General features: G+C 39.0%; 1 protein-coding gene across 1 annotated transcript in view; it reads right to left on the bottom strand.

Annotated features, from left to right (window-relative positions):
* The window catches only part of ca16b (carbonic anhydrase XVI b), a 97,155-nt gene that overhangs the window by 20,668 nt on the left and 51,496 nt on the right, over positions 1–24,991 (bottom strand). Inside the window, exons 3-8 of the mRNA XM_029501531.1 lie at positions 23,480–23,659; positions 16,832–16,980; positions 10,682–10,777; positions 8,474–8,540; positions 5,834–5,991; positions 4,532–4,724 (exon numbers count right to left, since the gene is read on the bottom strand). Coding sequence (XP_029357391.1) covers positions 4,532–4,724; positions 5,834–5,991; positions 8,474–8,540; positions 10,682–10,777; positions 16,832–16,980; positions 23,480–23,659 — 843 coding nt within the window. The remainder of the gene's footprint in view (positions 1–4,531; positions 4,725–5,833; positions 5,992–8,473; positions 8,541–10,681; positions 10,778–16,831; positions 16,981–23,479; positions 23,660–24,991) is intronic.

The following is a 24,991-nucleotide window of genomic DNA, read 5'->3' as shown; positions in this document are numbered from 1 at the left end:
CTGAATAGAACTGGATCTAAATGAATAGTTTTTTTTGGAAAGACTTCACCACATGTACAGTATTTTACCGTGTTGTTGTGTGTGGGTTGCCTTTCAACAAACCTATTATTGCTATCTGCTCCTGACATGAGTAAAAGCCATTTCCTGTCAAGACACAGCTAAAAGGTTGAGATCTTACAGTAACTCAATAATGAAAACACTCCTGGGGTCCTGATCAGGGTTAGACATGATCTCCGTCTGTCTAGACAACTGTCTTTCTCATGCTACAACACTGCAAGGGATTCTAGTTAGAATACAAAGCAGCCAGGTATAGTGAACATGTGGTGCAGATGTTAGCACAACTTCCTGTCCATATCCAATTTGCAAGATGTTGTCTATGCAGCATTTAACAGGCTGCAGGAGGAGGGTGAACGAAGTGCTATAAGTCCGCCTCAAGGTGGCAGTGTAGGCTGCACCATGGATATTTACAGAGGGATATTTCATTATGTGTATGGGACAATCTGGACATGCTTCTCAGCACATTGGGGCAACAGCAATCAGGATCTAGCATCACCTGACTATGTGCTCATAAGGTTTCTACCAAATTGAAATTGTCACCACAGTTCTCCATTTGCACAGTGAAGCTATGGTGCAAATTACGCATCATATGTGACAGGGAAAATCAGTCAGAGGGACCCTGGGGATGGGGGTTGCAATAGCAGGAAAATCTTGGGGTGTTGATGAGGTGTGACAAGTGTGAAATACATTATAACCCATCGCTGCTCATTGTCAACTTCAGTGACTTAACAGACATTTAACGACTGCTGAACACGTTGCTGTGATTTTACAGGGTATGTCATTACTACCATGTCAGTCAAAAACCTTTTCACCGTCAACACTCGAGCCCAGGTAACATCAAAATCAACGGCAGGTGAAAACTTACAAGTTGAAAAACTTTCAGAAGCCATTTATTTTTTATTTTATTTTATATACATTTGGTCTATCGAGCTGCAAACATGTCGTCTGTGCTAATTAAAAACCTCAGTGACTTATGACGCTGTTCTTAAAAAAATCTAAAACAAACCTTTAACATATAATGGCAGATTGGCAGCAAAATTAATCACCTCTATTTTGTAAATGAAAATGGGATTTTGTCACATCATCTCAGGTTTAACTGAAAATATAAACAACATAGCTTCAACTGTGATACACTATGAATCAAATCATGAACAGTACACAATGTTTCACCAGCAGCAAAATTACACAGCGTGCTAGAGACGCTCTAGAAAAAAAAAATCTCATTATTTTTCTGTGAATACAAAGATACATACAGATTGTAACCTCCCATAATAAGCCTCACAGTGTTTTTACCCTTAGCCTGCAGTAGCACTCAGAGCAAAACATGAATCTCTCTTCTGCCAGTTTCTGCATGAAGGGGATGAATTGACTCCAGTCAACAAACAGCAGTTCCACTGCTTTTCACCTTTCAAGGCTGAAAAATTTTAAAGAAGCTGCGTACAGACATTGGAATAATGATTTGGAAAACAAGAATTTGACAGCACAAAGGAAGAATTAAAGCTGATTTTAACATACACTACCAGCCAAAAGTCTGGACACACTTTCCAATTCATTTGAAAGAATAATTAGCATATTTTAAGGTTTCCAAGAATGTAAAGCTACAGTGCAGTAAAGTATGTACTATTTTTCACATTTCGTGATATGGCACCTTTCTGCCACCATTAAAATGTTTTTGCCTCATTAATCTATGCCAGACAGAATAGCCCATCATCAGCAGTAATAGTATTTCAGTTTCTGAAAATAGTCAACTAAAAACTGACAATGACAATCAGGTGCCTGAGATGTCTATTGAGAAATTGAACTCCACCTGTGATAAATTCAACTGATTAGACTTGATTAGGAACAACACACATGTGGCACACTGACATTTCCTAACAGCGCAAAACTCAAAACCACAAGATGGAAAGAGGATCATGCAGAGTTCAGACACAGTACAGTGTTGAAGCGCAGATCTAGGGAAGGTTACAAAACCATTTCTTTTGCATGCAAGTCTATCAAGAGTACAGTGACCTCCATAATTCTTAAATGGAAGAAGTTGGGAACAACCATGACAAAGATGTTGCACAGAGGTTGCCTTTAGGGCAGCCTGGCTAGACACTAGACACTGTGACATCAAGATACCTGGATTTTGCAAAAAAAAAAAAAGAATAAGCATCTTAAGAATCCTCAGACTATAATGCTCTCGTCCAATGAAACCCACGATGGAACGTTTTGGTGTCAGTTCTAAGCATTGTGTCTGCCCTGCACGTGCAGTACGATGGAGCCGGTGGTACAGGAATATAGAATTGGAGAAAGCACAAACGTTATCGTAATTAATGCCTTTTATATCGTAGCATTATCATTTGGGCGAACAGTAAATCTGCAACATGGAAAACAAATCAGCGACCTGCACTCTACATCAGAAAGGTTAGCATGTATCTTTAATGGCAAAACAACCCTCTTGGCTTTAATAGCCACAGTGATGGAACATCCAGTCAAGGTGTGGCCCTGACTCCCACAACATTTACAAGAAAGGCCATCATTTACTGTACGCAGATTAATATTACACACACACACACACACACACACACACACACACACACATGCACTATTGACAGATGCCACTCTAGAAGACTGACGCCGTTTGCTTCCAGCACCTCCTATAAACTCTGAATTCTTCTTTTGTAACACAGAGAAATACAAATGCAAGAGACAGAGAGTAAATGAGCAAGAGGGAGGGGAAGCGGAACAAAAAAACATTGAGAGATACTGGTCCACATTTATTCTGCTTACTGACATAATGCAACAAAAGCAATTTCACAACTTAATTTGTATGAGTCTGTTTTAGCTGCTCCACATATTAATGATGATTGCTGATCGGCTCTGTTAGAGTGCTCCAACTTCATCACAGGCATTCCCAATCAATTCTCCCCACTAGTCACCAACAGTACCACTTTAAGGAGCAGCAGCCTTTCTCATTAGTCTCCACATTTCCTGTACTATTCTGTTAAAGCAAATCTTGCTAGATGTATAAATAAGGGAGAAAGACAAACAAATTCTGTAGTTATTATTGATACTGTGCATCCTTTGGCATAAAAATGAGCTATGACAAAAAAAATGATGTGCACTTTTCAGAGACAACCAACTTTACCCCAAAGAAATTGGAATTATTACAGATTATTACAGTAATTTTAATCACATAATGATGTGATCTCTCTCAAACAAAGAAAATTATGGATTTCCTCCCAGGGTCCTATTATTTGAAATCACCTGTTGATTTGAGCTCAAACCGTTTGAGTTCTCATCTCAAGTTAAGCAGCAAGATGAGTTTCCTTAAAGTTGGTTCCGAACTAGAATGAAAAGAGCTCAGCGAGAATATTCAGTTTGGCCACCGAAACAAATTTGTAAAAAAAGAAAGAAAGAAAGAAAAAAAAAAAGCATGGAAGCAAATCAAATCTCATCTCATGAACATAAACAATATCTGCAACCACTTAGAACAGAACTACAGATAGCACTGACTTAAATTTCAGTCCACTCAAGAGTTCTTATGAAATTGGTGCCATTTACATACAAACAGATAATTTAAAAAGACCAATTGTTATTATGGAGGCAAATTTGTATACCCTTTATTTGGTCACATCAGCAAAGAGGATAAAGTGGAACATTTTTCAGTACAGTGACTGTCCAGTCATCGCTTTCTATTTATGTCTATTTACAAGATTTATTTCCTTTCCTTGCTATCTATCTATCTATCTATCTATCTATCCATTTATTTATCCATCCTTAGTCACAATCTTACATTCAAGCTTAGCTAAGAGTTAGCTGGTCCCAAACTACAGTCCAACGAAAGTACTGCCTCATGCATAAACCATCAGCTTGGAACGACACGTATTTTTAACTGACCAACATTAGGTGACATTAGCTAATTAGATGGAACTAGTAAAACCTGCTAGTGACAGTTATCATTACCATCTGGAAAAAATCATTGGGCGTCAGCTAGAAGTAAGAAGATTGCCTTGTCCTCCACTGTTAGACATGAAACATCAATCCTTTGAAAACCTCACTAAGCATGTGCAGTTGTAAATGTGACACAGTTCAATTACAAATGTACTGTGCAAGAATGGAAAAGATGATATGCATGAAAATAGTAACAGAGCAGGGCTCAGTGAATTGTCTGTTAATGTTGAAGATTGGAAACTGGTAAAACTAGACAAAGATACATGGCTTGGGTATGATTTTTGGGGAGCTTTTGGATAAAATGTGACGTATGGTATAATCTTGTCCTGAACTGTGTGTGTTGTGTAATGTTGACAACCAGGGCCTTAGTTTTACAACTAATTTGTACTTCTTCACTCATTTTCAAACAAGACATAAAGAATAGTCTGCAATGATTGTCATTATAGGAGCTCCTTTGGTGGTAGCAGTCATGCTCCAATACAAACCAAACAAAGGGAAAATCTCACCCAAAGCATAATAAGTACCAAATGTAACTCACCTCTTGAAGCCTCAGTGCTATGAGGGCTTCGACTGATCTCAGTCAAATCTTTCTGCCAAGCGTCTTTCACAGCTGATTTAAAGACTTTCCTATTGTCCAGGTCCTGCAGGGGTCGGAAGTTGTTCCTTAGATACTCCACAGCCTTGACATGGTCCTGTTGCTCCGTTGTAAAAATGGAGTAAAAAGCCTCCAGCTAGATGAAGAGAAGCAGAGAATAGCAAATTTAAGCAAATTTAAGCACTTTTGTTACCATGTCTATTCTTGTTTGAATATATGTGTGCTGAATATAATTTATAACACGGGACTGCATTTGTAACCACTTGCCAGTAGCTGACTGTTCACAACTGGAGCTCCGTATTTGCAAGAGACATTCACACCACAGGCTCCAGCAGGCACAGACCTCAATCATCATCCTGGCTACCTACCAAGTTGTAACTTCTCAATGGGACAAAATTTGTGGTCATTGATTGCCATGAATGATCTCCTGCCGCGTGCTGTAATGACTACACATTACAGATACTGTGGAATCAATGCGTCCTATGTGTGTTTGGAGAAATGAATTACAGGTTCATAAAGACTATCTGTGAGCGTCACAAACATTGTAGCAGTGGTCAATATTCTTGCAGCATGAGTCATTTCGGAACAAAAGATTTGTTCTCCTGCAAGCTGATAGAAATTCCACTAAGCCTTGCAAATTTCCACAGAATGCTCAAGAGGATATGCAGCTGGTAACCCTAGAATTGTATGTATAAAAAATGCTGTGCATGGGATCAGCAAAAAGCGTGGGGTGTGATTTGGCATACATTATCTTTTAAAATCACAATTGCTAAAGCAGTAGGAGGTAAGTTGTTGTACAGTACATGGGTGGAATCTGCAGAATGCTTCATTTTCATTTAATACATATGTTAAACTGTTAGAGCAATAATTTAGATTGATGAACATGTAAATCCATGTGCGGTGGTATTCCATTTAAGAACCTATAGTCACTGTCTCACACTAACAGTATGACATATGCGCAAGACGTATCTCCCACTTACTATCATTCAAATAACTGTAATTGGCTCCCCCTTCCCACTTAATCATACTCTACATAGGCAGTTAAGGCTTTGTATGCAGAGTAGTTGAGGAAGGAGGGTGAAGAGAAGAAAGGGGAGAGGTAGATGAGGGGAAACATTTCTTGTGCAGCAAGTGATCCACTGACTGTGTGCAAATGGGATATGACTGCATACAGATTCTAGCCACCGTGCTTGTGTTTGTGTTCATGTGTGTGTCTGCGAGCATGTGTGCGTGCACTGGACAAACCTGTGAGGGGGACAAATACACTGGCCTGGAGAAGATGATCCACTCCACTACCTTACTGCAGGGTGGTGTGGTCAGAGAACCAGTGTATCGGTAATAACTGTCCACTGACGATGGCAGCAGATCCCTCAGGATGAAAGACCTGAGGTTGGTCTCCTTTTCTGTGAGGAGATGGAAAAACACAGTCTTCCGTAAGGGTAGAACTCTGCATATTTGGAGCTACATTTACACCAACATTTGCACGGTCTTTTCATTCTTTCTCTTCCATCTCAGAGTGGCATTTTTATTGCTTTCCTGAAGCCTCCACTAGTGGAATGGTGGAAGTAGTTAAAAGCATTACAACTTGTTATCACTGGGCCAGATCGCTGAACTCAGATGGGCTGAGAGAGGAGCGAAAGAGGGCGTGGCTGATACAGACAGCTGATCATTGCCTGGTCAGTATTGTGTTCTGCTCCGTGCAACAACCATAGCAAAGGCTAAAGGGATTGAGACAGATCCAAAATGAAGAGTGATCAAGACAGATTCATGCAAAACCAAATAACAACAAGCAGCAGTTTGTGTTGAAGATAAAGGTCCCTTTATCTCCTATAAATACATGTGGATTATGTGAGAGGGCTTGCATTTTTTCCTTGAAATATGACATGAAAAAGGCAAATAACGCTGAATTTATGTCAAATACAATCTCTCACGGCTCATGACCTTATCTAAAAAGAAACAGAGGTTCGGGGTCTGGTTTACATTCAATTGCGCTGCTGAGGCACTGGAGGGCTTGCTCCCATGCCTCATTTGTACTCAGAGTCAAATTCAGTATTCACAGCCTGTCTTCTACCCGTCTTCAGGCAGTGTACGTGCCCTATCGCTCATGGGCCGCCAAGATGCTGATGGATGGATGACTGTGGGATAACGAGCTAGTGGAAAACGAACCACCCAAACGGGGGAGGAGGCGAGGAACATTTAGCAGCCAGCAGGAAGACAGTCCAAAAACCACCACACCCACACTGAGATAAGAGATACTGTGGTGTTAGCACAAACATCTGTGTAGCAGCACAGCAGAGTTCAGTTCTCTTTTAGAGACTGATGGGGTCATGAAATAAACTGGCATAACCAGCATGTTTGGCAATTTGCCGTTATCAAGGTTACATAACAAAAGTGGATCTTAAATACCTGAGGGAAATGAAAATCACAGGTGATATGGCCCCACAGCAGATAAGAGACAAATCACAACATTGACTATTTACATCATTTCAATTACTACAATGAAATTCTGTCTGAACAAAGTGAACCCTTTTGGGTACAGGGCAGATGCTTTATATTATGGTTTTGAGTTTTAGTCTGTTCATAACTTTTCAATCATTCACTGTAGTTGTTGATGGATATAGGTTCTTATTGCGCCGTCATTTCAGACGCTGCTGGGTCCAGAATTGAATCTCACAAGCTGTTCTTCGTCTTTCCCATTCCCAGCCTCACCTGTTGATCATTCCCTGAAAGGTTTCCTGTTACATATACTAGTCCACTTCCATTTGCCCTCTACCTGATTGTCTTTGTGCTATAGCTTTTTCTCGGTCTGTTTTGATCCTATTTGTTTCTTCCTTCTTCTTTTTTTTTTTTTTTTTTAAATTATATGCGTTTTTTGGATTTTACCTTTGAGCTTTGTTTGGATTTTCCTAGACTTTTTTGTATCCCATCTGCCTCCTGAGCCATGCTCTTGTGTCCCTTTCCAAGGACTGTGACACAAAGCTTCTATATATCCTCATCCATTTACATGTTCTTGTCAGTGTTTGATTATGCCCACATAAAGAGCATCGGCAGCAGGTTGTAAAACAAGCCATACGTGTCCGTGTTAACAGAGCTGCTGTGTCCCAAGCTGCAGTAAAGGATTACACAGTCATGCTAAAACATCTGCTTATGGTCTGCATAAGTCATGCAAGCAGTGAAGCCAGCAATGCAGCAGTAATTTAAGACATTATGCCATCAGGAATAGTTACATGATTTACAGCACAAGATGTTAATCGTTTACATGTGAATATGAGTCTTTGCAGGAGCTATGGGGCGTGAAAGTGTATATATGTACATCAGACTCACGCTAAAAGATTGTTAACTAATTGAGACTCAGAAGTAATTAATAGTTCTGTCTGTGTGAATGAAGCTCCTTGCTTGTCTCCTACTGTGGAGCTACAACAGTGAATCAGTATCTTGCAAATTTTGCTTAAATCTTGTGTTTAGAGTAATTGGACATTAAAAAAAACAAACAAAAAAAAGACAACGCAAAAGCAGTTGAATAGAATAGTGTCATTCAGTTCTATGGCTGCAAGGAGGGGGATCTCGTCTGAACTGTCTCATGGAATTTAGAGTCAACCAAAATATCAACAGGAACGTCAGAGTGAATTTGAATGGGATTATTTCTTCTTGTGCATTTCAAATAATTCTTAATCCCCACAGCAATGTTTAATGTAGAGGTCTTTGTGTGACAGATAAAAACAACAACAACAAAAAAAAACAAAAAACAATCAGATTAAAAAAGATTCTATCCATTTTTTTTTAGTGTATCTATGCACGTTATATATAAATGCATTCACTGCATGAATAATACAGAATTATTTTATATGATTCAGATTGTAAATAGCTTTCCCCCCCACAACTTACCATGATGCACTACTCCTTTCAGTCCTTGGATGATGGGGTCAACAGCTGGATTGTCTTTTTGCCCCAACTGCAGAAAATGCCCAGAGACAAGATTACAAAAGAGATTACAAGACTAAAATAATAACATAATATGATGACAACAGATTATCAATATGACAAAAATTCAGGGGATGACTGAGAAAGGGCAACATCTCTACAACACAAAGCAATCTTAAGCCATCTGTCACTGTTTTGAAGTTAATGATATAAAATTTTCGCTAAGAAATGTTTAGTCTTGGCTGTGCAGTCCTCTGGTCATTTTGGAGGCTGATGATTGTGGTGTTGTGCCTTACAATATTTTATTGTTTAAGTACAGTATTCATGTGCCAACAAAATAAAACACTGTTAATAAAACCATTTATTTGATCACTGCTCTCTGCTTTCAAGTCGTTAACTTTTACTAGGCATTACTGTGCTTCGATTTTTATGAGACATTGAACCCATCGGATGACTTTAAAGGCTTCGTGTCCTTTGATAGCTGCTGTTATCCAGAGCGACCTCTTTGACTCCATGAGGCCTTCTGACTTTTAGCTACAGTGTCCATTGACAACTAACAGTGTTCACTCATTTATTCTTTTATTTATTCATTCATTCATCCATCTTCTACCACTTATCCATTTCCTCATGGGGGGTGGGGGGGTGGGGGGGTGCTGGAGCCAATCACAGCTAAGATTGGGCGGGGTCACCCTGGACAGGTCACCAGTCCATCACAAGGCCAACACACAGAGACAGACAGAGACCAACAACCACTCACACTCAGAACTACGGACAATTTAGAGTCACAAATGAACCCAAACACGATGGCAGGAAACTGGAGGAAGCCCACACAGGCACAGGGAGAACATGCAAACTCCACATAGAAAGGCCTCAGGCTGGGAACCAAACCTGGTACCTTCTTGTTGTAGGGCAACAGTGCTAACCACTATGCTGCCATGTTCATTCACTCCTTATTTGTGGGGCCAACTGTTAATTCTATGCACTGACTGAACTAGTAAATATTCAGCCCAACATTCTACAATATTCCCAATGTCCTACTTACAGACCAGACTGGACAAAACAGTGTTGGGACACAGGGACTAATCTTACCTTACTCATCATTTATTCAGGTCAGTCAGAGGAGAATAATTTTGTGGAACTGAATGCTGAATGTGGATAATATGTGCACCTGAGAGGCCATTAATAGGCCTTTAGGGAGATGAAGAAGTACTCTTCCCATTGATTAGAAATGGTAAATCTGAGCCAATGTGTTTGTGTATGTGTGTGTCCACTTCGAACCCCTCCCGCCGTAAACTGCTATTCAGCGGTTTGTGCACAGTGATACTAATTGCAGTAAGCAATAGAGCTGTCAGGACCCAGCGGAGCCATTTAAGTGCTCTTGCACACACGGTTCATCACTGTCTGAGAAGAGACCTACATTGCAAACACCTGTGTCCCCATTCCGGTCTGCCTTTTCCTGAGAGCTGACCCTTGCCTATATTATATTAAGCTGAATGTTAGTGAGCATTGATCACCTGCCATCAACTGCACACAGTGCTAATAGAAAAACAAAAAAAGAATGTAACTGGAAGAGGGGGCCCTGAAGGTGTCACTGCTGGTGGTGGATGCTTTTTCATGGTTCATAACTCTCTGATGTGTTTTTACAGTTAACAGAAATTAGGACTATTCTTGTCCATTAAAAGCTTATGTGTGCAGACCTTAAGGGGGCAATTTGCAGTATCTCAGTAAGCAATCTGCAGTTTGCCACAGACCAAGACAAATAATCAGCAGCCAGGTGAAGAGAAAATTTCCTACTACAACACAGGCGCCAAAGATTATTTTTATGAATTATTTGTTATTTATCGACCTCAAAAATGTATTAACAATTTTATCTGTTTCATAATTGGACAAATACAATTCCAACTACCCCCTTTAAGTCATAATTGCCCCACAGCATTACAACATCCTGTTTCAACACTGAACGATTTTCTCAAAAGCATCTTTTTTTTTTCCTGACTTGATGATGCCGTTGCATGAAAAGTCAAAGGCTCACCAGAACGATTTCAACTCAATCAGGTGGACAAAAATGTTAATATCAGATTTCAAGGCCATCTGTCCGTTGGTTGGTGATGAATTTCTTATGCATTTCCTTTTTCATACTTGTTTTGACCTTCAGTGTTGGCGATACTGTACCTCAAAGAAGACCGCCATGGCAGCAATGATGCGTCTTTCCCTTATGGCAGCACTGAGGCTGTCAAAGTCATCTGAATTGTAAAGGTAGATCTGCATCTGTGATGGGAAACAGAGCATAAACAGCTTGAGGAGTGGACAAGGGGAGCAAACAGTCCAGTCATCAATCACTTGGACACACTGCTGAGGAGCTGATGAAAAGCTGTTTTGAGGGGCATAAAAGAGGGTGTATTTATCACTCTCATAAATCTCCCATAATCTGTGTCATTCCTTTTTGTGTGCTGCCACTCCTGGAGGATGGTAGAGAAATACAGCAGCCCATTCCTCAGAGCGACTACCCTCGCAGAGACAGTTCCGAGCATAAAGGAAGAACTGGAGAAATGAGATCTTTTCCTGTGGTGAGATCTAAGAGAATGGCAGGCTTTTAATCATTGCCTCCAATTACCTTGAATCTCCCACAACATTACTTCCGATTCCACAACAAAGCTTAGGATGTGGGAGTAATCCAGAAGCCGTCATACACACAACATATCATACCTGCAATGGCACTGGTTTTACAGGAAAAAAAGTCCTTTCATTTCAAAGCAAACATATTATGGTCATGCCAATCAAAATCAGTAAACGATTCTAAAAGTAGCAATTGCTGTCCATCATCTCACTGTCTTGAGCCTGATTAAATTAGAAAATGCTTTCATGTCATTGAACCAAGTTAATTGGCAATAAGAAAAAGGTCCTAGATGGCTATTTAATTAAAGGCTATGCTTGCCTTCATTTTTCTCAAAGGAAAACTAAGAGAAACCCCGAGCTACAATCGGATGTGCTGACAGCATATGCAAAAGGTTTAAGTAAATAAGCGTATAAATAAGAATAAATCCATTAATGTGTACTGCAGGGCTAAACCAGGTACAAAATGACTCAATCTAGATAATTTAAGTTACTCCGTTTCCTTCAGAGTTCCTTTAACTGCAGCCTTTAATGGAGCTAATTTGTTGTCTGAGAGCTCAGCAAGAAAGAGCTCTGGCCGTTCATCACCCTTCAGATGTTATTAACTACATTACCCAATTAAACTGGTCTTAGGCTTCATTTAGTGACTGAGATTGGCTCATGTGACCCACTTTTGTTAACGCCACAGTTTGAAAAACGTGATTGTCAAAGAAATGATAAACTATGAAACAAGCTCATAGCAGCAAATAAATGTTGCTAGCAGTGATCAATCGACTTCCTGACCCAGTTCACTGTATGTTTTGGAGATATGATGTCAGACACCTTGTTAGCGTAAACTTCACCCAGAGATACTCCTCTTTGAGATGTTGCTTTTAAGTCAGTCGAAGTTCTGATATTTTCAGTAATGCTCTACTTTTATTTTCATCAGTACCATGTACAGTCATGTTGTATAGCACAGTATGTTGAGGCCGATCTGAAAATTTCGAGTTCCAGTAACAGTTTCCCAGAGAACCCCTTAGATGTCTTTACTCACTGATATTATTCAAAGGAAACAGGTGGAAACTAAAATACAACAAAATACTATTTGAGCTTCACACTTTACCTCCACTTTCCTCTTCCCACATCTCCTGAGACATTCTTTTGTTTGAATTCAGTTTATAACCCAAGCCCCCCCCAGTTTTCCAACACAAAATGAGGAAAAAAAAAACCAAACAAACAAAAGTGCCGAAAACTATTCTGCATTCCCAAGTTCAACGAAGTCATGTTTGGCATGATTTCCCAAGACAGAAAAATGCTGGCGACACAATAAAATGACAAGATAAAAGTTTGTGTGCAAAAGAAGTTTTAGATTTAACACAGTGGCACAAGTGTTTTCTTCCTTCTTTTCTTTTATTCTTTACAACAAATGTGCTACTAGAGCATTTGTTTTTTTTTTAAACAGGTGAATGTGTCTAACTTTTACCACAGTATGATTATCTCACTCAAATCACATGTAACCACCCACTTTATTCTTTCACTTGAGCACCGACAAAGTGTTAGAGTATTCATTTTGAAAAAGAATTATTAAGAGTGGTGAAATTTTTATAGTGGGTGTTGCAAAACAGGTATATTAAAAATAACACAGTAGGGATGCAAAATTAACTAAAAAAATGGAAATTTGCTTGTCAATTTTTGTATTGACCCACGGTGGGTATTACCGCATAACAGCACTAGAGTTAAGTGCAACTTGTCATCAACACTGATTCTAGTGCTACTGCTAACCTTTCAGTATAAAAAAAAAACATCAATATCAAAAGCTTTCTTCGTCTCCTGTCAGTTAGCTTGTTGTAAAACCAATTCACAGGGTTGTACATGTGTTGCTATGAGGCCTGATATCTAGATGCAGTAATCAAACATAGTTCTGTTATTACTTAATAGAAAGGCCTCGAGCTATAGTGGCCCTGAGAGCTGTACCCATTGCAACTTAAAAGCACGCTGGAAGACAGACAAAACACAAAAGAGTGGGAAAAAAAAGAAAATCAAAAAATCACCAGGTCTGATTGCACGATTCAGATATTATTGCACATAGCCATACAAGCCACCCAATTCATCATCCATTCATTTTCCAGCAGCACTGACGCAGTGTTGACTTCAGTAATTCCACGCTCCGGCAACCACAGGAACACTCACTCACTCTCGGGCGTGTTCGACAGTTTCTAGTTTCATCATGTTTCAGGTATTTTGTTGTGTGTATGTAGATGTTCTGTCTTTATTCTCATTGTATTTGCTACTTATTGCTGTGTGGTTTGTATGTACAGGACACACACCTCATATGAATGCATTTCTACATTTTTTTCGTCCAAATGTGTTGTCAAAGTGGTGAATGCGCTTACATCCTTCGCTTGTGGTCAGTATGTCTCCATGGGTTTCATTAAGTTCCCAGAAATGTTGCATTCATCCCGGTTCGTCTTAGCTCTCCATTTATTCGTAACTTTCTGTTCCAGTGATATTGGAGGTTTTCCTTCTTAAATGTGCTGTACTGTACACCCACTCTAGCACTTCATTCAGCAACAGTGGTGTGTGGAAAAGCGTACCCTTCCGAGGTATGATTTGTAATCCATGTATAATTAATTTAACCTTGGTGACACCCTAATAAATTATTAGAAAAGATTTCCCTATGGTACCCTGAGGCAGGAAAAATTCCACTGTTTCATTTTTCATTTTTCATTGTGCTATTTGAGTGAACAGGTGGTCCATCTATCGATTTCTCCACTTCATTCCCATGAAAAGGACCCTGGTTAGATTAATGTCAAGCTCAGGAGCCACAGGCTGAGCAGGCCATCCGTTGTTGTTGTTTTTCTTTTTTCTTTTTTTTTTTTTTTACATGATCATGTTACAGAGACAGAGCAGCTCCATAATACAGCTCACTGAATTTGTCTTTCCAATCCCTGTACCCATGTGTGAACTGTATTTGTGAGTTTTCAAGCTCTTGGGCAGGTGGGTTAAACAGTTTGGAGGATTAGTTTTTCCCCAATGTAAGAGTAAATGCTTTGTGCTATATGCAACTCAGGGTTGAGTGTGACTCATTTGTAGTGGAGAGATAATTAGACAACAGATTGAAAAAGTCTCTGTTTAGAGGAGACGAATAAACCCTGAATCACAACCTCCAAGGTCATGCTGCTCAATTCTCATGCACCGAAACATGAACAAAACAAAACAGAAGCCAGCTCCTGTTATTAAAGATCACTTGGTATGTATGTGAAACACAAACATTTAGAAATGAGTTGAGCTTTGCTGCCCACTGTGTCAGTTGTAATATAATCTCAAACATATCAAATGCAGTCAAGGCATAAGTATGAAAAATGAACACGCCACATCTTACGTGAGGGAACACTTGAATGACCAAAGCATAGATCTTAACCATATTTCCCCTTCAACTAAAAAAAAGCCAATCACCGTTTGCGTTTCACCTTTTGATCTACGCTGTGAAATAACACATCATCTTTGATACATTGGGTCTTACTTATTGGTAAGGGTATAATTTGCCTAGAAAATGTCTCCCTTGTGTCACTTAAAAAACTATGTTGAGTCAGTCCCGCCTGGTCTGCATGCTAACACTTCATTTATGATTGCTGTCATTTGCTCTCAGCCTTGCATGTGCATAAATACTCTAAATGATGAGTAATGATAATGATATAGCCCACAAAATTATACACATGAAAAGGTTGCATAATTTTTTCATTATGTTAAGTATACAGTAAAAAGGCCACAGCTTCAGCCTTGTTTTTTTTTTCCCAGCACGTTTGGCTCAGGTTTACCTAAGATCATCAGCATCAACTATTTGTTATCCTACTCATGGATTCATTTTAGCACAATGGACTGATACATATATTTTGTGAAATTATTGTTTGTGACTTGTTTTTTCTTTTAATTAGCTGAGTTTTTCCATACACCCACAGGCAGGTAAGGGTCCTATATTATATACTCATAAATTCTTTTAAGCAAATTACTTTTGAGATCCATGATCTTTGACTCAGAGGTCAATGGAGAACCCTTCATCTATTCACAAAGGAATACTCTACAAAATTCACAGCAATTTGCATTTTAAGAGCACACTTTTCTTCTTCTTGCTCAGCTTATTTTTTAACAGATGCACCAAATGGTCATTAAAGTGAATTCCACCATCTTATTTATAAGCACAGCATCAAAGCAAACATATGCACAGCAGCTTTGTAATGGCTGTACATAATCCGGTGCCCTTTAACACTGTGCGGAACACAAAATGATGTGGCAAAAATAAATCTAATTACTCAGTCATTCAGCATCAAAAGCCATGCCGACAAAAAGGGCTCCAAAGAATATGGCCGAGAAACAAACAAGGAGGACTCTAGCTGTGTGTTTGGAGATAGGACTAAGAGAAGCACTGACAGCTATTTCTCATTTTCATGGAATGTTATATTTTCACAAATTATTTGGCAATACAAGGGGTAAAAACATTTTAAACAGAAAAAATTAATAAATAAATAAATAAAATACTGGCACATGTGGAAATTAATTTTAGATAGTCAATGGTAATGGCATTATAAATGATAAAATTTGAAAGGCACTAATAACCAATTCCCCGCACCACATAAAAAGAGCGGGATTTCTGCTTTAATCCATGAGCTAGAATAAATAATACCAAAAGGTTTCACAGTTAATACCCTTTATATCACTGCAATGTATTGGTTATTTTTTTCTGCTTCCCTTTATTACTTGCAGTCTGTTCTCCGTTTCCTTTCTGTGTCTAACCTTTGTCTTTTGACATAAATAGCACTGACACTTCAGGTCTGTTCAGTGACCTTATGGACAAGCACGAGAAAAATACCAAATTTAAACTTTGTCGGCCACAAAACTTGCGTTTACACGCACTTGGATTGCTATGAAAATCAAAAAACTAATTGAAAAATTTGATTTTATTGTCTTTTGATTAATAACTTTTTATAAAAAGAGAAAGGTTTTTTGTTTTAAGTTTCACTATTGGTTCATTCATGACTTACAGAGTGAAAAACCTACATTCCTAATTTCGTTTTGCACAAATTACACAAAGGAACTATATAAAGTATTTAAATGCTAGTTCCAACACTTGAATTAATACAACTGGAATACATTTTCTTGGCATATGCTTTACCAATTCCACTTTTCTGAAACTGCACACCTCCACTGGTTTTATCTTTGGCAAATTTTGAGTCTCATCCAGTCATCATTCAGTCATCATTCAGTAATCTTTTGAAAACTGCAGTTTACCTGAAAATAACTGGACCAAGATAGATTTTATTTTTTCTGAAAGCCTCAAAAATCTTCAGCCTGCAACTCACCAGAACTTCCTGGAGGAGTTGAAACTAGATTTTCAAGGCATCCGTGTGCTGCCTCAATTCTACCACCAACTCTATTGACACGATTGAATTTGTGGAGACTAAAAATACCTCTTGAATATTTAAAGCCCTTCTGAATTCAGCCAAATCTACAAATGTGTCTCAACCTTCATTATGGAGTTCAGAATCATTTTATATCATATTTAATTTCCCAAGAATCAAATACCTATTGGATTAAAATGCTCTGAACAATTTGTTGGTCTCTATAAAAACTCACCTTTATAAATACTTCAGTGACTTTCTGCTTTCAGGGGTGCCCCTCAAGGCCCAATATTGCACATTTGTCAAAATGTAGTGTAGCGACAAGATGTTTTACCTCCACAGGGAACCTTCTCCCACTTATGCTGTGTTCTGAGCCTGCTGATCCATTACTCTGGCCCCAGTGAAACTCCATCTTCTCAGCCTTGAAGCGGCCTGGCAATCCAGCGCCTCTCACAAAGTAGTCGTCCTTCAGAAGAACAGCAACTGAAGACAAAAAGAGATACAAGCAAAAAAAGAAGGAAAATTAAGAGTAATCATGCAACTGCAGCAGAATGTAGATTCAACTCTGAAGTGCTTTGGATGCTCACCTTCGTTTGCACCCACAATCGCAAGATCAGAGCTGGATTCTCATTATCTAAACACTCATCTATTTTTACTGTAATGACAGCTCAATCACTGCAAAATGACACTTTTGAATTCCGTGGCATTCGTGTTTATACTATCCAGAGATTATGCATTTTTGAGCAAAATATCAATCATAGCATCTGAATATTGCCCACAAAAGACTGACTCAATACTGTTCCTACCTGCTTCAAATATGAATCTATTCATGAGTCCATGTAATCTCTGTGATACCTGTCTGAACTAAAGATTTGGACACTTTTGAGGATGATCAACATAGTAATAAAAACTTTTGCAATGATAAAGGAGGTCCCTTTTTTTATATTTAATGCATGCATTAGTTTTCAAACTCCATATTTCCTGTTGTTGATAAAATAGGATTTTGATTAAGTTCTCTTGATCACACACTCTTTGTTCTATTCTAAAATTCTTAAATTCTTAAAAAACAGCAAAATGCTTTTTCCAAGAAGCTATACAACCTCAAATGATCTGGAATATGAGGGGAGTGAGCATTGCTGGAGGGTATCCTGCTACCAGGCAACCCACAGTCTGAAATGCTTTGCATCGGGAAGATATTCTATGTAGGAAATAATTTCATCGCAGGATCCCAAGTCAGCGGTAGACCCTGATGTGCCCTTCAGACAGAGCACCTGCCTGGCTCCTCCTGTGGCCTTCACGTTCCATCAGTTGACAGTGGGAAGCTGCATCGAGAATGACTTCAGACAACTTGTTGTTTAATTCAGTAAGAAGGCATGGTGGCATGTGCCTGCCTTGTGATCTTCTTCCACCTGATAACCTTTTAAAGACTATAATGCCATCACTTCTGCATGTGAAAAGAGGCGTGATAACATTCCCTCTCAGGGCAGATTTTTGTCTCTCTTCGCATTGTTTAGCGTTTCCAATATTTTGATGCATTTTTAAGCTATGTCACTATCTTTCATAATCATTCATTCCAGCACTTCGTAGACTGTGATTTAAATATAACATTTTGCACAATTTCATGGACTTTAAAGTCACATAATGCCTCCGCTATAAAGCCTTGGGTTCCCGTCATTAAAAATTTACTGTGGAAACTTATTTTATTTCTGTGAGCATCTCCTCTGAGTTCTGATAACCAAAATATACTCAAAACTAAACTGAACCTCAAGACTGAGAATTATTCAAGAATTTTGCTTATTCTGTCAGTTTTTCAATGAGCTTGATACATCTGTTGGGTTATTTACTTACTGTAGGATGCACAGTGGTTTCAGAAAATGCTAACTAAAGTTCAGATCCACTATAATCAAATGTTTTTGCAAAATGAAACTGACAAATTCTGACAATCAACTTGCCTAAAAACTACAAGATGTGAGTGTACTTCAAGAGCAGCGACTATATCAAACACTAGTTTTGGATACTCTCTGGCAAAAAAAAAAAAAAAAAAGTTAAAAGAAAGGAAGATTGAACTTTTTGAACATAGCTAAATTTCTTACCATGCACTTCAGAAAACTCTGCAATAGCCTCAAGGATGGTTTTTAATGGTCATACGCTTCTCAAAATTCATAGCATCCCATGTAATTCTTTCCCGGAGACATTTCTGCTGTCATGAGGTTTTCATTTGCCAACAGCAATTTGGATTCACCTTAAGAGTTGAGTCTGTCTGCTTCTGTGCAGCCCAACGTTTGTAAATGTACTGAACAGTGTCATGTAAGGGGGAATCCGAGCTCTGCAACACCACCATGACGAGGCAGATTATCTCCCTTCTGTTGTCCTGGCCAAGGTTACATGTTAATGTGTCTGTAACCGTTTAACCATGTCTACGTTTGACATCATTAACCAGATTAGACCTGGTGCTCTATCGACTGATCCTCCCTCGTTACAGAGATTTAGTCAGCCTCTCTGGAGAAGGACAGCCCATTTTTAATCATATCTCAAAGCAAACCAAGAGGATGATCATGTACAAGCAAACACAGACTGTCAGTAAACATAGTCGACATGACGAACAAGCTGTGCGGAGAGAGTGAGTGATATCAAGGCAACAGAAACAGATCATTTGATATATGGCCGCAAGAACAGTGACGTAAAGGCAAGGTCCAGAGAGAAGGGAAGGAAGACACAAGGAGATGTAAGGGGGGGGGGGGGGGGGGGGTGCTTCATGTTATGAGGGATGAGCTGAGCCCCTGTCGAGAGGGATGGAAGAATCTGCCAGGCGTATTAACGTGCCGGTGCCGCTTAAACTGATGGCCCACAGCAAGAAGGAAAAGGTCTTAGATGCAGGAAATTTGCAAGATTGAAAGCGTCAGGTCAAAGTGAAAATCATCCTGCATAGGAAGGAACTAACCATCACATGATTCTAATAGAGCAGCTCATTTACAGACACTTAAAACATGTACAGCAATGGTAATAAATCCCTGCTATTACTGTTGTTGAAGTGGTATAATCCTGTGTGCAGCCCAAGGAAAGTCAAGGATAGGGGGTGCTGGCTGACCCTGGGAGTTTCATTAGAAATGCGGCCCTGGGTGTGTTTGAACCCTCTAACAGCAGAGAAGGAATTAGAAGCTTAGCCAAAAAGACCTTGAATCACAGCCTGTGAAAGAAGAGGAGTATGTGTGAAAGGAAATCCTTGATCAATGCAAATGTCTCATGGGCCCTCCAATTCCTCATGAATTTGGTTGAGAGTTGTTTGAAATTTTACTGAGAAATGTTTTGTTGAGGATTGCGCCTTGAATGGCGGCCAATCAGCTCCATCTCAAAGCGGGTCAAGGCACAGGGGAGCATTGTGAAATCAATCGCACTGAACTTTTAAGATCTATTCACTCAGTTCTTAATTAAAACATTGATTTTTACATAGCATCAAGTTAAAGCTGTGCACGACTCAAACATTTCCATTTCAGCACCCCCTACTGGCACCGTCAAAAATAAAGACATTGGGACACTGAACCATGCCAATGCCACAGTACCATGAGTTCCAGTTTTTTCCCCAATACAATATGGAGCTTTAAGTATAAGCGGCCATTTTAATGTCTTTGTTCTGTATTTGTGATGTGAGACAGACTATCTTACCTTCATGGCTGCTGACTAGTTAGCTGAGTTTAGCCGTCTTTGCTAACGGACAGAACCAGAGCTGAGAGTACCGAAGCAGTAAACAAAAATGAGTTCTGCAGCTATTTGGGTTTTTTTGGTTTGTTTTTTATATCTTCAAGACAAGAATAGATATCACTAAATTAGAGTCCTAGAGATAAGAAATAGGATTATTTCAAGAACATGAAGGATGAATTCCTTTTGGGATTAATAACTAAATCTGTCTCTAGAAAATTTGATTCCCAGACAAATTTGCCCACATTTCAAGGGCAGAGTCAATGAAATCCAACAGTAGAAATTAAGTAAATTGTGGAAAGTTTATATATCATTGTTCAGCTAAGTTTTTATGTGTATAGCGCATCAGCAAAGCAATTAATGCCAGCAAGCTGCAAAAATATCCATCCAAACTAAATTTACCATCTTTCAATGTTATTCAAAGTTCTTAAATATTTAAAAACATAAATATTCTAAAGCACACTTGAGCACTTGATAATGTAGTCTTGCTTAATCATTCAATCATTCAATTTAACTTGAAAGCTGCATCATATGCATTGCTTCATGTGTTTTCCAGGATAAGGGTGTGTGCATGAAGCGCAAAATAAATTACTGATCTGAAGAATTTAGTGTGGGTGCGTTTAATTTCATTCGAACAGTGTCATTGGTCTGATGTGACACTAAATGTATTTGCGGCATGAAGCTCGTTACCCGTAAAAATAAATTAGCCGCATAGTTGTTTAAGATGCAGGGTTCAAAGCGTGTGACAAAAGTAGCGGAAATTCCGGTATTTCTGTCAAGTTTAAAGGTTCCTTTTTACTCCTATGTGAAATGTGAAGATACCACATTAATATTGGTTTAAATGTTATTTATTTTCTTACACAAGTTAAACATATGAAATGTACTACAGACCTTGTAGAACTGTATTTCAAATAAATAAGATTATTATATAATAAACTAAAATCTTAATTCTGACCAGTCAGAAGCTTCAAGTGTTACAGGAGAACACAAACAAATCGACAACTAAATTCTTTGGTCAATTACAAAAAAAATTAAATAGGTAATACAAAATAGGAAAGTCTCAATTCTGACCAGTCAAAAGTATGACACAATTGCACACTACTCTGCTTCTTGTCGGACTTTAAATAGCCAAAATATCCCCACACTACCGAATTCCTCGGACCTTTCTTCTCAACAATGTCCTTGCCTTTTCAGCCTTGTGCTGTGTCCTTTGGGGTGTCTTCTTCGCTGTCGCTTGTGTTAACATTTTCTGCCATTTTCACGTATTTTGCTCCCACTCCTAATGTACTAGTGGCCAAAACGTAAGCACGTGTGCTTATGTTTAAGCCGGCTGCATCACCTACTCTCTCTCTGTGTCTCAACCTAGCCTGACGTGGCTGTAACTCTATTCCAGCTGTGTGATTGGCTCGGCACGGCGCTGCTCTCATTATCATTGGCTATTTGTGTTGTCTGTCAAAACATGGAGTTCTATCAACCATGTCTTATATTTCTATCGAGAAAAAGTTATTTCACGATAATTATCGTTATCGCTTTATCGCCCAGCCCAAATTACATGTTATGCTTCAATAGGAAATGTCTACTTGTCTCGTCATAGTAATTCCAAAAGCAAAGTGGTATAACCCCAAATCCTAATTTAATAAACCTCAATTTTAAAGATTCCTTAAAAAGGAAAAATTAATATTGAATGAATTTACCAATGTTGTAAGTTGAATTTGCTAAATATTACTTGACCTCTTCTAAATAACCTTTGCATGATAATATTTTGTGGTATTGCTGTTACATTTTCCTACTTTTCACACCAATTTCAGATTCCCTCTCTACTTAATGTACCCTGCATTACAGCAGGACCTAATATTTCCATCTTTGTAAAAAGGCAGCCCAGACCATTACTCAGCTGTCCCAGCGGCCTTGGTTGTCATGGAGGCTAACAACTCTCATTACGATCATACGCAAAAGATGACCCTACTCTCTGAGAAAAACGGCACAAAATGCGGAGGAGATCAAATAAGGTCAGGGTTTTCACACCAACTGTCCACAGATTTCCTGATTGCACATGCAAAAAAGGCGATATGTTTGAAGCAGCAATTATTCAAGTAGGCCTCAAAAATTTTCTGTAAACAAGGCAGGCATGTTGTATACAAAGAAGATGGTGAGTGACAGGGACACAACACAATGAAGGCAGATAATAGTAGAATTACTAAAACAGAAATGTATAAAATCCAGGCAGGCTGATACTATTATGTGTGGTAGTTATCAGCTTTCCGGAAAGGTTAGAGCTTGGTACTGCAACTTGCCATCACAAGTACCAAAAAGCCATGAAGAGGGAACGTTTACAATTTCTGTGTGATGTTCTGTAGAAGTGCTTGATTTTCAGATTACAATGTCATTAGACAGCATGATCATAGTGTGTGTGTGTGTGTGTGTGTGTGTGTGTGTGTGTGTGTGTGTGTGTGTGTGTGTGTGTGTGTGGTTGACTTTTTTGTGTTGTGGTCTTAATAAAAGAAAATCCCATTATCCTATCATTGATTTTTATTTCAGCATGAGACTGCACAATACAAAATGCCACAAAAGAGCATACTGCCAATGTATTGTATATTGAGGAATACTAAACCTTCTGGAAAGTCAGTTCTAACCCTGATCTCTATCCATCCATCTTCTACTGCTTTTTCGTTTCCGGGTTGCTGCCAATCGCAGCCAACGTTCTGGGCGAGGGTGGGGTACACCCTGGACAGGTCGCCAGCCCATCACAGGGCCAACACACAGAGACAGAGACCAACAACCACTCATGCTCGCATTCAGACCTACAGACAATTTAGAGTCACCACTCAATCTAGACATGCATGTCTTTGGATGGTGGGAGGAAACCCACACAGACTCGGCCCAGGCCTGAAACCGAACCCACGACCTTCTTATTGTGGGGCGACAGCGCTAACCACTATGATGCTCCCCTGATATCTATATCTCTCGAAATAAACTAAACTGTAATTAGTGCTCTCAATGCAATAGATATGAAAGGAAAGCAATCTCTCGTGAAACTTTAAAAGTAACTGTTGCATTTTCGTTGCCCCCTACATAACATGATGTCTTTTTAAACTAACATTTTTTTTAATTGTCATTGTGCTCCTATTGTGAATTTAGTGAAGTCTATAGAACTGAAATTAGATTTGAAATTAGAGTTAGATTTCCTTTATGTCTAATTGTATTATCATCTTATCAGTCATCATCATCTCTAAAGCATTTTGAACGGCACTAACCAGTGTGCTACACATAATATTTTAATACAGACCTGTTTTTCCAGTGTTTTTCATGGTGGTCTGGTTGGAGGACTCAGTGTTGAACTTGTCAAGCACCAACTCTTGGTATTCATCTAAAACCAGAGCTTGTTCATCTGCAATGTCCACAGGCGATTGGTTCTTTGCAGCACAATCTGGATATGAGGCTGCCCAGCCTCGAGGTCCATGGTTTCCTAGAGGAGCAGAAGACAAAATAACCTTTGAAAAATGTCGACTAGTCCCCAGACATCACATTAGTTCAAGGATATACACACAACATAAAAAAAAATAAAAAAATAAATTAAAACTGTGACAATATTACTGCTAAAGCTCTAGCAGTGACAATGATTCTTTCATATTCATTTAGCGCCATTATCACCTCTTCCCCACAGCTGGAAAAACATGTAAACAATGAGAATTCATCATCTGGACACGGGTAATTCCAGTGTTAATTATCCATATATGGTAGAAATATCCCAATGAGCCATATTTCTGCAGTGCAACACCTACTCAACATTTGCTGAGAATGGATACAAAATTATTGCCTGTGATGTGGTTAAAAAAGCAAACCAAATAGACTATTGAATAGAAATGACTCCACTTTAAACAATTCATGTGCAGTGTGTGCTGCAAACCAACTTCCTGTAGAATCCCCATCCACTGTCTGCTCTTTTAATCCTTTATTCCCTACAGTGGCAGTTCTACAAAGGAATAATCCACAACCGACAGGGGTCCCCTTGATCTCTTGGAGGGTACAATGGGCCAGTGCAACAACAAAAGCTGAGGGATCAGGGGAACAAGGAAGCATGCATGGATTTTTACTTTTCTGGGTTAACACAATATTCATGATCCCATTCCCTACAGATATAGGGCAACTTTGCTACTAGCATGAAATGATACAAAAACCCCTCTTTATGAAAACACCCTGGATCAAGGATGACTTTATGTTGCTACCTTGCAGCCAAAGGCACTGCGTGTGACTTGCACAAAAGGAATAAATATAGAAATAAACAAAACACCATGTTTTGGGATTACTTCGAAATATCCAGTGTTTTACCGCGTCAACCAGTGAACAGCCATAAACATGCACCGAGGGGCTTGCGTTTCTACTGAATATACCACTAGCTTAAGAAAAGAGTGCACTATGAAATGCCTCAATTTGGTCCAGTGACTTAAATTAACATCAATTGTCTTCTAAATACCACCTGCAAGATTATGGATTTATACAGTCTGGAAGCAGGCAAACATTGGAATGGATTTGAGCTGCATTTCCAGTGAAGGACAGCATTAAAAAGTGGGATTAAAATTGTCAGTCACGGCTTTACACGTACCAATATGTCTCTACCAGTAAAACCCTAATATTCCGTACCCTGGAATGGCGTCAATTATGAAGCCAGTGCTAATACTATAAGGCAACAGAAAGCTGCTTGCACAAAGGATTAAATTTTTTAAACGCTCACTCCATTTTTTAAAAATGGAGTGAACGTTTACCATGTTCAAAATAAATTACTCAAAAAAAAAAAATT

This window comes from Echeneis naucrates, chromosome 5 (assembly GCF_900963305.1).
Source record: "Echeneis naucrates chromosome 5, fEcheNa1.1, whole genome shotgun sequence".
In the NCBI taxonomy this organism is placed as follows: Eukaryota; Metazoa; Chordata; class Actinopteri; order Carangiformes; family Echeneidae; genus Echeneis; species Echeneis naucrates.
This window is presented reverse-complemented; position numbering and strand designations above follow the sequence as displayed.